This window comes from Balaenoptera ricei, chromosome 10 (genome assembly GCF_028023285.1).
Source record: "Balaenoptera ricei isolate mBalRic1 chromosome 10, mBalRic1.hap2, whole genome shotgun sequence".
Lineage (NCBI taxonomy): Eukaryota > Metazoa > Chordata > Mammalia > Artiodactyla > Balaenopteridae > Balaenoptera > Balaenoptera ricei.
In genome coordinates, this window is record NC_082648.1 from 42,378,961 (window position 1) to 42,396,606 (window position 17,646).

The 17,646-nt window shown below is 43.3% G+C and overlaps 1 protein-coding gene across 3 annotated transcripts in view; it reads right to left on the reverse strand.

The window, feature by feature from the left end:
* Positions 1-16,942, reverse strand: part of RACGAP1 (Rac GTPase activating protein 1) — a 32,917-nt gene extending 15,975 nt beyond the window's left edge. Inside the window, exons 1-2 of one of the 3 annotated variants that reach the window (XM_059935865.1) lie at positions 16,861-16,942; positions 3,819-3,907 (exon numbers count right to left, since the gene is read on the reverse strand). In XM_059935865.1, coding sequence (XP_059791848.1) covers positions 3,819-3,903 — 85 coding nt within the window. In that variant the 5' untranslated portion in view covers positions 3,904-3,907; positions 16,861-16,942. Of the gene's footprint in view, positions 1-3,818; positions 3,908-12,563; positions 12,662-16,234; positions 16,257-16,860 lie in introns of those variants that run through there. The other 2 variants (XM_059935864.1, XM_059935867.1) reach the window with 2 other exon arrangements.
* Positions 16,943-17,646: the final 704 nt, after the last annotated feature.

Here is a 17,646-nt window from a genome sequence, read left to right on the forward strand (position 1 = left end):
TATTACTTTTATGTACAATTCTGTTACGAACTAATTGTGCTAGCATGGGTCAAAAAGGCACTTCGGACCACAGACCAGGAAAAACTTTGATGTTGGAGATCAATAAACACAAATGGCATTTTTTTGGTCAGTGTGTGAATCACAATTCAATTTGGTACTAGCCTCTGTCATGAAGTATACTTTCAAAAGGTTTATTAAATTCAAATTGTCTCTTTAAAAAAGTTATGTGTATATTAAATTACAAAATGCATCTATCAAAAAGGAGAAAGGAGAAGGGAAATTTCCTTAAAACAAATTAAGAATAACCTTAGATCCATTAAAAAAAAAATCAGGACTTGGTTCATAGTTCAGCAAAGAGATTAAAGCAGCTCCAGAAATCCTGTTTTTTTCAGCTCACTCCTGCTAGGGCCTTTGTACAGGCTCTTCCTTGTCTTTCTCACTACCCTCTAAGCTTCTTAAGGGCAAGGACCCTGTGTCTCTTCTGCTTTTTTATCCCCAGGGCCTTACACTCTACCCAGCACATAGCAGGCACTTAAATGTTCAATGAATGACTGAACAAAATTGCTGTTCAGATCAAATTTAAACTCCAGGCATCCAGGCCCACCTCACCAGTCTGATCAAACTTCCCATCACTACCCAATACCCTCTTTCTAGCTAAACCAATTTGTCCCTGCCCCAGGAAAGACCTGTGTTCATTTCTGTCTTCTCACTTAGGATCAAGCTATGCTCTCCAAATGGAATGCCCTACCTACTCTTCTTATTTTTTTTGGCTGTGCCACGCAGCTTATGGGATCTTAGTTCCCTGACCAGGGGTTGAACCCGGAACCACAGCAGTGAAAGCACTGAGTCTTAACCACTGGATCGCCAGGGAATTCCCCACTCTTCTTTATGTACCCATTTTTCTAGTCCCAACTGCTCTATGAATCCTTTCCTAATTTGTTTGCTCCATTTTTCTATACTTCCCCAAAGCATATATTTTTATACTTGTATTATCTTCTGTTTCATGAGACAGAATCCTGTCTCTGAAAGTTAAATACCTTAATCTTCTTGAAGACAGGCACCATGTCACATACACTTTAGTATCACCTACTGCATATAGCATAGCACCAACCTAGTATGGTGTTGGCACACAATAAGCACCTGATAAATATTAAGTTATATTTATTCCTGATTTACACACCAACGTCAAAAAAGTTCAGGCGTCTCATGATAAAAATAGAAGATAAAAATCATGTAGACTGGGGAAAACAAAGATAAAATATCTAGGCTATTGAAGTCATTTTATTTGAATATTAACTTTCACTCTGATCTTTCGGTAACCTTGGACTTAGCTTTAAAAAAAAAAACTATAACTATACAAAAAGGAGAAAGAGGAATGAAGTTATTATGATGAAAAGCAAGAGTAAGGAGTCAGGGGACACGTAGGGATGGGAGGAATTCCTAGGATCTAAGAAGAGGACAGACTGGGGTGGTTGCAGAAAAGGAGATTCTAGAGTCTAGAAAACACTAAGCCACTTTAGTTCCTCAAAAGCCAACATTCCGGGACTTCCCTGGTGGTCCAGTGGTTAGGACTCCACACTCCCAATGCAGAGGGCCCGGGTTCGATCCCTGGTCAGGGAACTAGATTTCACATGCTGCAACTAAGAGCCCACATGCCGCAACTAAGACCTGGCAGAGTCAAATTAAAAAAAAAAAAAAAGCCAACATTCCAAGTTAGCGATTTGGAGAGGGGACAAAACGTACCTCTGGGCTTCCCTGGTGGCGCAGTGGTTAAGAATCCGCCTGCCAATGCAGGGGACACGGGTTCAAGCCCTGGTCCGGGAAGTTCCCACATGCCGTGGAGCAATGAAGCCCATGCTCCACAACTACTGAGCCTGCGCTCTAGAGCCCACGAGCCCCAACTACTGAGCCCGTGTGCTACAACTACTGAAGCCCGCATGCCTAGAGCCCATGCTCCGCAACAAAGAGAAGCCACCGCAATGAGAAGCCCGCACACCGCAACAAAGAGTAGCCCCCGCTCGCCACAACTAGAGAAAGGCCGCGCAGAGCAACGAAGACCCAACGCAGCCAAAAATAAATAAATAAAATAAATTAATTAATTAAAAAAAAAACCCAACGTACCTCTATTTTATAACAGAAATCAAGGGAAGATAGAAATTTGCTTATAAAATAAAGGTTCCTGTAAAAGTAAATATCTTGTATTTTGGGTGGTATAATTATTTCAAAAGGTATTTTCACAACTAGTATCTCATTTATCTCGAAATCCTCATGGCAAAATTCCTTTTCGACAGATGGAGAAACAGACACAGAAATAACAGTTAAAAGCCAGCACTAGTTACTAATACTCCAAACCTCAGGTTCCTCCCTCTGCCCCCAAATACTATCAGCTGCCTCCTCCTAGAGATCTTATCACAATCTCTTCCACCCATTTCTCCTTATTTCCATCTTCACAATCACCACTCCAGTTGGGGCTCCCCAGTGCCTCTTTCCTGAGCGATGGCAACCATGTCCTAATCAACCTCCCAGCCTCCACTTCTGATGCAGCCTCCACCTCTGCCAGGGTAACCTTCTAAAAGCACGGCTCTGATTAAACCACTTCCCCTTACTCTTACTCCCCTCACACTCCACACCCTCTTGTCTCCACTCAGGTGGCTGCCCTGACCCTAAATGCCCTCTTTCATGTCTGTCTGTTGGGATCCTACCCTATACCTAATCTAAGGCTCAACTCAAACCCTACTTTTTTCCATAAAGCCATTATTTGCTGAGTGAACCTGAATTTTAAGATCTCTTATTCAATACTCCTCCCCACTAGACTCCAAAGCAATCCATCTTCTGAGATGATGTGACCTCAAAGAGAAGCCTAATTAGTATGCCATCATGGTTACTGAGTTGGTACCAGATGATAGGGTCATGCAACAGCTATTAGAGAGAGAAAATAGAATATTGTTTTGAAAGGCCTGTAAGTAGATGAGAGCTATCAAATCAAAAACATGAATCAAATTAAAGAAAATATTGAATGCCACAAGCAAGACACCATACTAAGTACTATGGAGATTGTTTTTTTCTTTTTGTTTAAGTTTAAGACACAGTTCTTGCATTACTTTTCTACCAATGAGACTGACTTAACAGCAACACCCGCTAAATTAGGTTTACATGAAAACCTGAAATAGGAGAGCATGGTAACACAAAGAAAAGCTGGTAAAGAAAAATTCCCTTACATCACTTAGGTCAGTGCTATCAGCCCCACCTTTCTTTCTCACTAATCTACTTCCCAGAAGACTACTGTGTCACCACCTCCTTTTTCTTCCTAGCTCTCCACCCAACCTCAACCCTTTATTACTAAGCATCAAATAGGTAGATGAAAGCAGATGAACTGTCCCTCCTTCAAAAAGAAACTGTCATTTTTCTCCTCTTCAATTGAAAATGTTTTATAGAACACAGGGAAAACCCAGGATAAAAAATGTAGACAACTACTACTCTAAAGAAAAAAGGCAACATCCTTAGAAATTCAGTAGATTTTGCCCAGTTCGTGATAAGAAAATGAAACTGACAACTAATGCCAACTATTTAGTGAAAAGAGAACCTTGATAATGAAAAAAGTCTGGGTAAAACCCATTTAAAAACAACTACAGAAAAATAAGTGACCATTTAGAATGAGTGTCCATTAAGCTTTGACCATAGATAAGTGACCATCATTTTCTTTTTAGATAACTCAAATGAAAAACAATTTTAGGATTGGAATACACTTTGGCTTTGCAGAAAACCCAAATCTGAAATCTGTTTTTTCTCTTCACACAGGCCAGCTCAGAATGACTTACGGAGTTCATTTCCTTCACTGAGAATCTCCATCCGGCGTGCAAGCTGCTCAAACAGATTCCGCATATTCAGCATCAGAGTTTCCATCTTTCTGCCAAGAAATCAAATATACATTAGGGGTCCTGCCATCTCCCCCAGACAAAAGATTCAGAAGCAATCCAGTACAGTGATCAGTGACTAACATCTGGACTCTTCCACGTGTAGCTACCAGTGTGAGAATCTCGAGCTAACAACTGATGTTTTGTGTAATCCTTATTATAAAAACAAAGTTGGAATGTTTAAGACTCATTTGAAAATTACAAACTCATTTCAGTCCCCTGAATATAACACCCCTTCCGGCCTACTTCTTTTCCTTCACTCTGTAATCACTCTGGAGCTGAGAAGCAATTAGGGACAAGTATGTCAGTTGATTACTAAGTGACCAACGACTTAGTCAAGCCTATCAATATAACATTTTTGCCACTTTAACCCTGCTGCACTTTGGAGACCTTCAATGTAAATTAAAAGGTTTATTTTTAATTTCATCTTTAGCTAGTACCCCTGTTGCAACTGCCTTTTAAAACGCAGGACATGGTCAGCACATTTCCTACCAACAGCGCAGATGACGTCACACAAGTGATTAAGTGGGGAAATTGCCAGCTCAGCAGCTCAAGAATTATTTCTGTAATGCAGGGCTCTCTGCTGGACTGCGTGCAGGGACTATGTCTAATAAATTTATACTAAGTATAGGCAAAGGATTATGTTGTACCATATTCTGGCATCAAGGAGACAATACACCACCTTCACAGTTAGAAGGGCAAAGGAAAAATCATTTGCTACTGTGTTCTGTAATAGTGAATTTCAGGCTTCATATTTCCCCCCGCAAAGACTTGCTGATATTACATTAAAAATGGTGTCCTTACAGGCAGTTCTATTCCAAATAGACTTTAACTGGGAACACTTTGAGGAACTAAGATCTTCAAGAAAGAAAAAACTCAGCGGGATGTTATGAAAATTATCAAGGAAATGAAATTAAAAAATCAAATTTCATTTGAAAATTGAATGTCCTCAGAAACACCATTAAAGGATTCTTCTTATGTTTCTCCTAATCACCCCTTCAACATTCTAGTCCAGGCCCTTTTTTCATGCATCTAAATAAAATTTTAAGAACTCTTTTACGAAGGTTTAGTGATTTTACAATGTTTGTAAGATTGTACCATAAGCTATGAGGGCAAGAAAGGGCAGACAAAACACAAAGGAAAAAAGAATATATAAACGTAAAGATATTTTCTATTAAATGCTACAGATTTATTGATTTGTACTTGTATGATGGTTGCTCTAATAGCAAAAAAGCTTTCAATTCCAAGCTTGGATGCAATATATACATGAATCAGGGCTGGAAACCAAGATTTTCAAATGGCAATGTATCTGTTCCAAGCTACATAATCACGGCAAGCTGCTAAGCAACCAGACCAACAAATTTATTACAAAGCTCTTCCTCTAAACTAAGAACAAAACTAAAAGAATAGCATTAAAACTGGTAGGAAGAGATGTGGAAGTCATGGAGATGCCCATGGGTTTTAACAATATGACAAAAAAGGCAAATACTTCTAAGTGCTACAGGACAGAAAACAGGGGCAGGGCATTCAGTAGCCTATTCAAATGATGATTTCCTTTGGCTCCCAATAAAAATGAAAGACAGTGATCAGTTTTGTTTTGGTTTTTTTTAAACGTTTATTGCATCCAGCGTATTTTTTGGGGGCCGCACCTCGCAGCATGCAGCATCTTAGTTCCCCAACCAGGGATTGAACCCGAGCCCCCTGCAGTGGAAGCGTGGTGTCCTAACCACTGGACCACCAGGGAATTCCCAGTGATCAATTGTTTTATTTTTATTTTTTATTTTTTTGGCTGTGTTGGGTCTTTGTTGCTGTGTGCGGGCTTTCTCTAGTTGTGGCCAGTGGGGGCTACTCTTCATGTGGTGCGTGGGCTTCTTATTGTAGTGGCTTCTCTTGTTGTGGAGCACGGGCTCTAGGCACGTGGGCTTCAGTAGGTGTGGCGCATGGGCTCAGTAGTTGTGGCTCTCAGGCTCTAGAGTGCAGGCTCAGTAGTTGTGGCACATGGGCTTAGTTGCTCTGTGGCACATGGGATCTTCCCGGACCAGGGCTCGAACCCGTGCCCCCTGCAGTGGCAGGCAGATTCTTAACCACGGAGCCACCAGGCAAGTCCCCCCAGTGATCAGTTTTAATATGGGGTATTATTGGTTTCTATCATCTCTGCACTCATCTGTATATTCTGAAACTATAAGACAGTGAGCTCAGTACATAGGAAAACTTCTATCTGTCCAGGAATGCAGAAAAGGAAAATGTGACAGTGCAACTAGGGCACTGAAAACTGGTTATTTAAAAAAAAAAGAAAGAAGGGACTTCCCTGATGGCGCAGTGGTTGAGAACCCACCTGCCAATGCAGGGGACATGGGTTCGAGCCCTGGTCCAGGAAGATTCCACGTGCCGCAGAGCAGCTAAGCCTGTGCGCCACGACTGCTGAGCCTGCGCTCTGGAGCCCGCGAGCCACAGCTGCTGAGGCCTGCACGCGCCTGGAGCCCGTGCTCGGCAACAGGAGAAGCCACCGCAATGAGAAGCCCGCTCACCGCAGCAGGAGTGGCCCCCGCTCGCGGCAGCTGGAGGGGCTGCGCGCAGCAACAGAGACCCAACGCAGCCAAAAAAAAAAAAAAAAATATATATATATATATATATATATATATATATATATATATATATATATATATAAATAAATGGCACTACCCTGAAACACACACACACACACACAAAATTCAGAGGGTTTTTATGTCTTAAATGACAATACAACAACCTGATTCCTTGTCTCCTTTAAGAGAAATCCCTCATTTTCTCAAGTTCCTCTATTCTTCTTTCCTATTTTCTTTGTGCATACCACTCCCTAGAGTGAGTGCTGTGGAGAGGTACTTTCTTGAAAATACAACCTGATTCCTGAAAAGACTACAGACACAGAGTACCTACCTGTGGACATCTCACCATAGTAACTATTATCTCATAGAACTACCTCGATCTACATTGTTCTCCTATCATGATGCCTAGTACCTAGGAGATAGCTGTTTGACTAAACATATCAAACTATCCCACTTTAGCCATTACATCTCTACAGACAACTCATCCATTTCTCTCTCCAGCCCTCAGCTCTCTCCTAAGTCAATCCTGTAACTCTCAATTTGTTTCGGTTGCCCTGGATGTTGACCTCGATTTTGAGACATCATTCTATCCTTCCCCCACACATGTCATCAACTACTCTACCCAATGACCTACCCTACTCCCTCTCCTACCGATATCCAACTTTGATTTCCTTATTTTTATCATTCTCCCAGTCACTCAGTTCCAAACCTCAGAGTCACCTTAAGTTACTCCCTTTCCTACAGGGAAACCAAACTCTGTGGATTCTTCTCTCATGTGTGTTATACCCAGCCCGTCATCACTTGCAGGTCATTAACACTCACTTCAACTGGCCTCCCTGGCCCCAGTCTTTCCCTAACGACTTAGCTCAATTGGCACTCAGACACCTTATACTCTAATTTAACTTTACCATGTTTCTATCCTATGTCCCAGCTAAACTGTAGATTTGAGAGGAGAAACCTTACATTTTGCACCACTGTATTGCACAAAGACTCAGTATTTTTAAAAAATACTTGATAAATCGAAGTCAGAGAACAAACACATGAACGAACACACACACACACACACACACACACACACACACACACACACGCCCCCCCACCCCATGATTCTACTGTCAAAAGGATTTCCATTGTACCTGAACATTAATGTTTAATATAGATGAAAACGGAACAGTTAAAAGAAAGGTGAGGGGGCAGAAGCCCTAGGATAAAATTTTAGTTATTCTATTTACCCGTCGTATAACCTTGCATAAGTCACTTAAATTCTGACACACATCTATAAATGGGAACGATAATACTTGTCCTTATTTACCTCACAGAATAATACAAATTAATGTAGGTAAAAGTTTTATACCGTATAAATTGAAACTCATTGTAAGAATATAGGGTATTGGACTTCCCTGGTGGCGCAGTGGTTAAGAATCCGCCTGCCAATACAGGGGACACGGGTTCAAGCCCTGGTCCAGGAAGAGCCCACATGCCGCGGAGCAACTAAGCCCGTGCGTCACAACTACTGAAGCCTGCGCTCTAGAACCCACAAGCCACAACTACTGAGCCCGCGCGCCTAGAGCCCGTGCTCCACAACAAGAGAAGCCACCACAATGAAAAGCCTGCGCACCACAACGAAGAGTAGCCCCCACTCGCCGCAACTAGAGAAAGCCTGTGCACAGCAATGAAGACCCAACGCAGCCAAAATAAATAAATAAATTAATTAATTAATTTTAAAAAAGAATATAGGGTATTATAGTGGGTATGAATTTTTTGCTTTTGTTTTGGTCTGATTGTTGTTATTTACATCCTAGAACAGTGATTACCAAATCATAGCTGGAACCCAGATCAAAAAGAAGGGAGGAGATAGCAAAACTTGACCTGGTCTAGGCTCTTAAACAAGCTCTTCTACATGAGGCTCATAGCATCTGAGAAGAGTTAATTTTTCCTCTAACACAGATTTACTTTGGGCAATCCAACAACAGCACTAGAAAATATAATCCTCTTCTCTTTATATGCTAAGGGACCATGTATTTTTATTAATGTGCTACAGAAGTGACTCTCAGGAATTATTTATAGATGCCAAAAATATCTTTCTGTATCAGTACTAACTCTGATATCTCAGCCAAATTGTAGCTTGAAAAACTAAAATTTACTCATCCTATTCAATGTCAATTGAAAATGGCCTTAATTTTCCTGCTGGGTCACATTTTTACCCTCATGAATACTTCTTTATTTCCCCCCCTTTATTATTTAGCTCATAGCTAGGAGATACACTAATGTGAAAGGAAACAAAAACAAAGTCATATTGCAGAACATTGCTTTGCAGCTGTAAAACAGATGTCACTTTTTCACTACAGAGGCGACTGCCTTTCGGGAAAGCTGAAATGATCCTTGTGTGTAGAAAGGAAATCAGTTTGTTGAGTGCTTTAAACAAAAAAGTGCTAGAGAATCTCAGCTGTTATTGATGAGAAGCCCCAGAGGTGGAGAAGTCACTGTGTTACAGATTCCCAATCTGTGAGTATCCCTAAGGGAGCAATTTGGCATCACCAGGAAAGAGTCTCAGCTTGATGTGATTGCTTTCAGTCCCCAATTTAATTTCAATCACCCAGCCACGAGAACAGAGATCATCCTTCAGAATAACAGACTATTACAGATCTTACTGCAGAGTATCCTGGGAAAAGTCTCTAGCCTCTTCTTCCTCCCCTTACAAACAACATTATTAAGAGAACTATACATCAGGTTTTAGATGCATTGAGGGTGTTAAATACTGTCACACAAAGCAGTGCGTTTTTCAGGGAAGAGTTTTAATGAAAAGCATTCTCACAAACATTACTAAATCTGGAGAGTCCCAAGAAATCAACAATACAGGTTCTCTGTTCTCTGCTGTCAAGAAAAAACATTCCCTAAGACTGTCTCAATACTACAAGATTCTTTCAAATGAAAGCATTTCGGAATAATTCTTTTTCCCAAATGTCCAGCTTCTGCTTCACCATATCAAAGCCTCTATTCAACTGGCAGGCAGAAGGAACATCTTGAAACCGAATGTTCTCATGAGCAAGTCAATTGCAGAAAGAGTAAACAGAACATCCTCAGTCCAACATGAATGAAGATTAAAGTACGGAATGGGAGGGAATTCCCCGGCTGTCCAGAGGTTAGGGCTCTGCACTTTCACTGCCAAGGGCCCGGTTCGATCCCTGGTGGGGGAACTAAGATCCCGCAAGCCCCTGCAGCATGGCCCAAAAAACAAAACGAAATAAAACAAAAAAAACGGAATGGGACAAGTTGAATTACTATTTTTCAGCAAATGATTACCAGTTCGTTATACTAAGTTCTCCTCTTATTTTTTCTTCTGTGAATTCCTTCCATTCCATTCCTCAGGGTCTAGTATAAGTCTTACCAACTCACTAAAGCATTCCCTAACCATTTTAGTCCAAAATAACCTCTTTATTATCTATAACACTCACTTGGCAGATATAAAACACTGCCTCATACTGTTAATTTTCTATGTTCAAAAAAAAAGGATATCCCTGGTGGTCCAGTGGTTAAGACTCTGGGCTTCTACTGCAAAGGGTGAGGGTTCGATCCCTGGCAGGGGAACTATGATCCCTGCATGCTGCAAGGTGCGGCCAAAAATTTAAAAAAAGAAAAAAAAAAAAAAAAGTTTTTTAATGGTGAAACTAAAACCTCACCACCCTAAACAACTATATGCACCTCCCTATCTAATCTTTGCCCATTATGCACTCATATTTCATCAAGTTGCAATCATAGATTTATACATAATTTTGTGTTTTACTTTTTTTATATCATGTTTCCATTAAGTTACAAAAAGTTCATGAACATTTATTTAACTGTTCTCTTCCTTGGACATTTAGGTAATTTCGTTTTTCTGTTACATCTACTTAGAACCTCTCACATGGTCACTCCTTCACTTCCTTCAGGTATTTATTCAAATGTCATTGCCTCTTACAGATGGCCAATAGGCACATGGAAAGATGCTCAACATCGCTAATTATTAGAGAAATGCAAATCAAAACTACAATGAGGTACCACCTCACACAAGTCAGAATGGCCATCATTAAAAAGTCTGCAAATAACAAATGCTAGAGAGGATGTGGAGAAAAGGGAACCCTCCTACACTGTTGGTGGGAATGTAAATTGGTGCAGCCACTATGGAAAACAGTATGGAGGTTCCTTAAAAAACTAAAAATAGAGCTACCATATGATCCTGCAATCCCACTCCTGGGCATATATGTGGAGAAAACTATGATTTGAAAAGATACATGCACCCCAATGTTCACAGCAGCACTATTTACAATAGCCAAGACATGGAAACAACCTAAATTTCCATTGACAGATGAATGGATAAAGAAGATGTGGTGTATATATACACAAATAGAATACTACTTAGCCATAAAAAAGAATGAAACAATGCCATCTGCAGCAACATGGATGGACCTAGAGATTATAAGTGAAGTAAGTCAGAAAGAGAAAAGACAAATACCATATGATATCATTTATATGTGGAATCTAAAATATGGCACAAATGAACTTATTTACAAAACAGAAACAGACTTAGACACAGAAAACAAACTTATGGTTACCAAAGGGGAAAGGGGGTGGCATAAATTAGGAGTTTGGGATTAGCAGAATCAAACTATTATATATAAAATAGATAAAGCAACAAGGTCCTACTGTATAGCACAGGGAACTAGATTCAGTAAACTATAATGGAGAAGAGTATGAAAAACAATATATATATATATAAAACTGAATCACTTTGCTGTACACCAGAAACTAATACAACATTGTAAATCAACTACACTTCAATTTTTAAAAAAGTCATTGTCTCATTCTTAACCACACTATTTTAAATTGCATCTTTCCCCCCAACACTTCTCTGCTTTATTTTGCTCAAAAGCACTCATCTCCATCTAACATACTTATATATTAACTTACTTATTTTGTTTATTGTCTGTCTCCCCAATAGTTTAAGTTCCAAGAAGGCAGAGATTTTTGTTTGTTCATCGCTGAGCCCCTGGTGCCTAGAACAGTGCCTGACACTTGGCAAATGATTATTAAATATTCACCGAATAAATAAATTGAACATCACCGAGGACAGTGTTTTTCTTCAGGTGGCCGTGTGCCTTAAAATGGATTTCCAAAGCTGGGATTACCAAGTCAGAGGTTAAAAACCTCGTATGACTCTTGATAAACAGTGCCAAAATATTTTCTAAAAGGGCCGTACTAATGCACAGTACTCTCAACAGTGTAAAGGCCTACTAAAGGTAACACAATCTGTTACCTTTCTAAGTTCTATTAACCCAAATAAACTGCAAGCTCCTTTAAAGCCAAGTAAGATTGTCTTGTACTTACATTTTGCACTTAATAAGTACCTGTTGAATGATTAAGCTATAGGAAACGCGTCTTCTCTAAACACTTTCAATAACTCGAAAAGTTCACCTTCTACGTTGAAGAGTATGATGACGTTTCTTTAAAAAAAAAAAAAAAAAAAAAAAAAAAAGCTTATCTTCCCACCCACCTCACGTTCCTATGCACACCCTCTGTCGAGGAATGAAATCCTGAAGAGGGATGTATGTGAAATGGCCTCGTTGTTACTAAGGCTGGGATTTAGGACGGGAAGGGCAAGATGTCATTGCCTACCCAGACACACACAGCCCACTAGGAAGAGGGGCTCCACTCGGAGCCTCGCCGGCCTCTCAAACACCAGGGCTTTTTCCTTCGAAAAAGTCTTGTTCCTCTGTGGAGAACGGGGGTGTTAGCCCACCCACTCCCTAACTCTGTCTTTAAGTGAGAGCCACTTCTTTGGGGTGGCTCCTGCCCTGTTCAAGCCACCATCTCAAAAAGACGCCCCCGGCTTTCCACAAGACACGGCGCCAAGAAAGAAGCCACCCACTTCCCAGCCACCGCCCCCTCAGGCCGCCCGCGCCCCCGGCCCATGGAGAGCCTTCAAAGGAGGGGCTGTAGGTGCCGGCCTCCACCACGACCCGCGAGGAAGCCACGGCTCACAACCGCGGACGCCTGCCTCCCACCACAAACCCAGCGCCAGACGCACCTTTTCTCGCAACTCCCAGCACCCACTTGGCCGGGTCCCCCGGGCCCCACCTGGGCGGCCTTCCACTTCCCTCCGCGCCTCACCCAACGGCAGAAAAGCTCCTCGCCGCCAGCTCGTGTTTGAAATCCGGCACCAACCAATCACAGAGAAATTTATTCCTCCCGCGCTGACCCCTACGCTGCGACGCACGCGTCGGGGCCACGGGGAGGGGGCGGGGACAAGGCTGGGCATGCGCGTTCTGATAGAGCGAAGCCAAAGGCAGCCATCTTGACTAAGGTCAACCGTTTTTTGTTTTTTGTTGTTGTTTCCCCCTTCCCCCAACACCCTCCGGAGCCCTTTCCTGAAGCCATTCACGATACCATGTTGACTAAGGGCAAGTGATACCTCTTGAGTGCAAATTATTCTTGGCCTTACTGTTTTCTACAGACTGAGAAATAGGACTTTTGGAAACTGTTAACTGAACAGTGTCTCATCTCTCGATTGAATAGGAAGAATTCCGGAAGGAGATAGAACAGCAGTCATTTACAACCATATATGCTGAGCTGTACACTGCCTTCATTGATTCCTGCATTCCAGGTTTTCATTTGACACACATTTATTAAGTGCACCAAATTTGTAACAAGGACTCTCCTAGGAACTGGAAAAATAAAGATGACATGATATCTGCTTTCCAGTAGCTACACATCGGGAAAACAAAAATAAATGTAAAATGAAAGCGCCATGATTTCATTTAATAAACGTTCATTTAGAACTTGGCATTGTGCTAACACGGGGCTTTCATACTTTCTTTTAATCCAAATCCACAGTGAGAAGCAGATTTTACATTACAACCACGTAGTACAGAACTCTGCTTATCCTTACTCCATGACTGTATTCTGAACTATTTTTTTCCTATTCTCTTACCACCACCCCTGCCATGTTGGTTGTCCCTACCTCATTGAATTTATTAATGATTAGCTACCTGCAACTTGAAAAAAATACTGGCTAATGCATGCAAGAAGCAGTGCGGTTTAAAGGGAAGATCACAGGTTTTATAACCAGAAAACTTGACTCCATTTAAACAAATACTGTGGAGCACTTCTGTGCCTCCGCATACTGCTGAACCAGCTGCATCATCACTTTTTAACCCTTCTGTACTTCACTTCCTCCAACTATAAAACAGAAATAACAGTATCAACCCTATCTCACAGGCTTATTCCTAGATCAAACAGGAGAGTATGTGGAACACTATCAAAGTTTACACTTTGTAAACTGTAATAAAGATTTTTCTTATTATTAGGAAAGAGATGAAGAAATATTAACTGTACATATATTATCCCATTTAATCCTTCCCACAACCCTTCAAGGTCAGGAGCGCTCATTTAGGTGATTGCATTAGCCTGTGCCTCCTTACACCTATAATACAGTTAAACATATACAAGGACAGAATATGTGTAAAGTGCTTTAGAAGCACAGATGAGGAAGCAATTAATCCTATCAGGGGAGCGGGAGTGTTAGAAAAGCCTACAGAGACTTGTTATCTGAGCTTGGACTTGAAGTATGAATAGGAATTTACCTGATAGAAAGGGGAGGCAATTCCTGCCAATGTGACCTTTCAGAAATGAGTCACATGTATATATAATAAATACACAAGCAAAGGATTTGTGAAGGTTTAGTGCTGTGAAGGAATATTTATTTACCTTAACATGCAGGTAACTTTGGGGGTTCAGTGGGTGTGACACCTCTTGTGCAGCTTGGGCCTGAGGAGGGGAAGAAGCTAGCAAAGAATGACCAGACTAGGAAAGGATGGGACTTTATCCTGTAATTGACACAATGACAAGACAATGGGGCCTGGGTTGACTCCGACTATGTTTGCATTTTACATAGGTCGTACCGGCAAATGGCATGGAGGATTGTCTGGAGAGGGGAAAATCTGAAGGTAGAAAGACTCTTGCTTCATTGTTAGGGAGAGGACCTGAGCTGAATTAGGCCAGTGGCAGCAGGGATGGAAAGGAGGGGACGGGTGGGAAAGACATTCATGAAATGAAATGAATTTATTAAATGATTGGATCTAGGGGTTGAGGGAGAGAAGGGGGTATAAAATGACTCAGCTTTCTCCCTCTCCCTTTCACCCCTTATCCAATTACTTAGCACTGCTCTTAAGTATCTCTTGTATGTACCCACTTTACTTCTTCCTACCTTCACCACCCTAATCCAATTCAGTGGTCCAAGCCATCAGTGAATCTATTTACCCCTCACTTGCATTCTTTACACCCTGAATGATCTTTTTTTTTTATTTTAATTTTTTAATATTTATTTATTTGTTTGGTTGCATGGGTCTTAGTTGTGGCATGCATGTGGGATCTAGTTCCCTGACCAGGGATTGAACCCGAGCCCCCTGCATTGGGAGCGAGGAGTCTTACCCACTGTGCCACCAGGGAAGTCCCCTGAATGATCTTTTAAAAATGCAATCCTAATCATGCCTCTCTTTTGTTTAAAACCATTAATGACTTCAACTTCCTCCTCAATAAAGACCAAAATCCTTAATAAGGCTCTCCTAACCTGGCCCTGGCTTGCCCCTAGAGCTGCACTTCCTGACGCTCTGGCGTTTGCAGTTCCTCTTCCCCACCCTTACAGCCTCTTTACCTGGCTAAATTCTACTCAGCCTTTTGGGCAGCTGAGATGTTTTCTGCCTTGCTCAGGGAGGTCTCTGAGGCCTAGAGCCATGCCTTTGCTACAAGCTTCCCCATCATCCTCTTCCTCCGCTGTCACACATGTCAGCTCATCTGTTTCATCTTCCTGGTTCTTCTAGTCACCAGCTATATGGCCTTTCAGAAGTCATCTGTGCCTTTGCTCACTCGTCTATAAATGTAAATCATAATAATACCTATTTCATAGAGTTGTTGAGAGGAATAAGTGAGATATCCATGTAAAGCAATTGGCACACAGGACTTCCCTGGTGGTGCAGTGGTTAAGAATCCGCCTGTCAATGCAGGGGACACGGGTTCGAGCCCTGGTCCGGGAAGATCCCACATGCCGCAGAGCAACTAAGCCCGTGCACCACAACTACTGAGCCTGCGCTCTAGAGCCCGCGAGCCACAACTACTAAGCCCACTCACCACAACTGTTGAAGCCCATGCGCCTAGAGCCTGTGCTCTGCCACAAGAGAAGCCTGACCACAACGAGAAGCCCAAGCACCACAAGGAAGAGTAGCCCACACTCCCAGCAACTAGAGAAAGCCGGCGGGCGGCAACAAAGACCCAAATGCAGCCAAAAATAGGTTTAAAAAAAAAGAGTTTGCACAGTTCCCTGGCACAGAGTAAGTGCTCCGTAAATATTCCTGATTTTCCCTACTAGACTGTAAACTTCCAGAGAACAGAGATGGTACTCCTCTCATTTACTGCTATAATCTCTTGATTTTGCAGCTCCAATAAACAGTCCTTTGGGTGAGCGGAGGTGAGTTCAATAGGATGGTGGAAGCATTCCACTCCATCACCCAAATTCTGTCCCAAATGATGGATGAGGGTTGGTGACACTGCCCCCCCCCAATTCCTCCCTCCACCCAAAGCACCACCACACCCCTCCCATTCCACTCAACCCCCTTCCCTGCTGCACCAGCCCGGTGAGAAGAAAGCACAGGAAAGGTGAGGGTGTGGGGGGGGGGGGGGCGGGGGCGGGGGGGGGTCTTAAACCTCTTTCTTCCCAAATTATAGTTGTCTGGGTAGAGAGGCATCCTGGGGCTGCACCTGTAACGGAAAAAGCATGAGAACTGATGCCAGAAAGCATGGATTCGATTCCAGCTCGACCACCTATTAGACGAGAGATGTTGGCCTGGTTTTTTAATCCCTCGCATTGGGAGAGCCCCACGCACCGGATGGTTCGGAGGTGCCAGCGAGATAACGATTGTAAACGGGCCTCTGTCGGCTGGAACGCGCCGTCGGAGGATGCGTTAGCACCGCTGCGCCCGCCCTCGCTGCCGCACGAGGCAGAACCCTCACCCCGCTCCAGCGCGCGGGAGCAGCTAATGGGATTTATGCTAATGCGAGGACGCGGATGACCGGCCAAGCGCGCCGCCCCGCCGCCACCCGCGCCCCACCTCTCGCCCGGCGGGCCGCCTGCCCAGAAATCGCGACCGGGGAACGGGCACCGTCGGTCGCTGGGCAGTGGGGGGCCTGGCGGGGCGGGGCGAGTCTGGGCCCGTGGCGGCGGGCCGTCTAGTCGCCGCCCAGGGTTTGTCTTCATCCTCTCTCCCCCTCTCGGTTTTTATCTCCCAGTTCCTTCTCATTTGCTCTCCATCTCTAGAGGTCTTACTCCCTACCTCCATTCGAGAATTACTGTTCCCTCCGTCAGTTACACCAGGACGTCTGGAGCACTTCCGCGTTCCAGCCAGTGCGCTCAGCGCCCGCGTGGGGTGGGGTACAAGCGGCGCAGAGTGCGGAGGTGGGGACTGTGTTCTGGGGGTTCGGGGGAAGCAAGCCCATTTCTGGCTGGGAATCAGGGAGGAAGAGGCGTCTGAGCCGAGCTTTGAGGAACAGATAGGATCCCAACGGGGAGGGGAGTGGGAAGTGAAGTAGTCAGAAGGGTTAAGAGAAAAATGGAGGGGACTTCCCTGGTGGCGCCGTGGTTGGGAGTCCGCCTGCCAATGCAGGGGACAGAGGCTCGAGCCCTGGTCCCGGAGGGTCCCACGTGCCCCGGAGCAACTAAGCCAGTGGGCCACGACTACTGGCCCTACGCTCTGGAGCCCAGTGAGCCACACTACTGAGTCTGCGTGCCACAGCTACCGAAGCCCGCGCGCCTGGAGCCCGTGTTCCACAAGAGAGGCTGGCGGCAGTGAAGAGTGGCCCCCCTCGCTGCAGCTGGAGAGGACCCGTGGGCAGTAGCGAAGGCCCAAGGCAGCCAAAAATAAATAAATAAATAAAAATTTAAAATAAATAGAACAGGAAAACTGACATGAGACCCAGCAATTTCATTAAAAAAAAAAAAAAGGAAAGAAAATGGAGAAGTAAATCCAGCATGGCCGAAGTGCAAGGATCTTGAAGGGGGGTGGTAAAGACTGGAGGGAATTTTGAAATCACAGTATGAGAGACCTTGAATAAATTAAGAT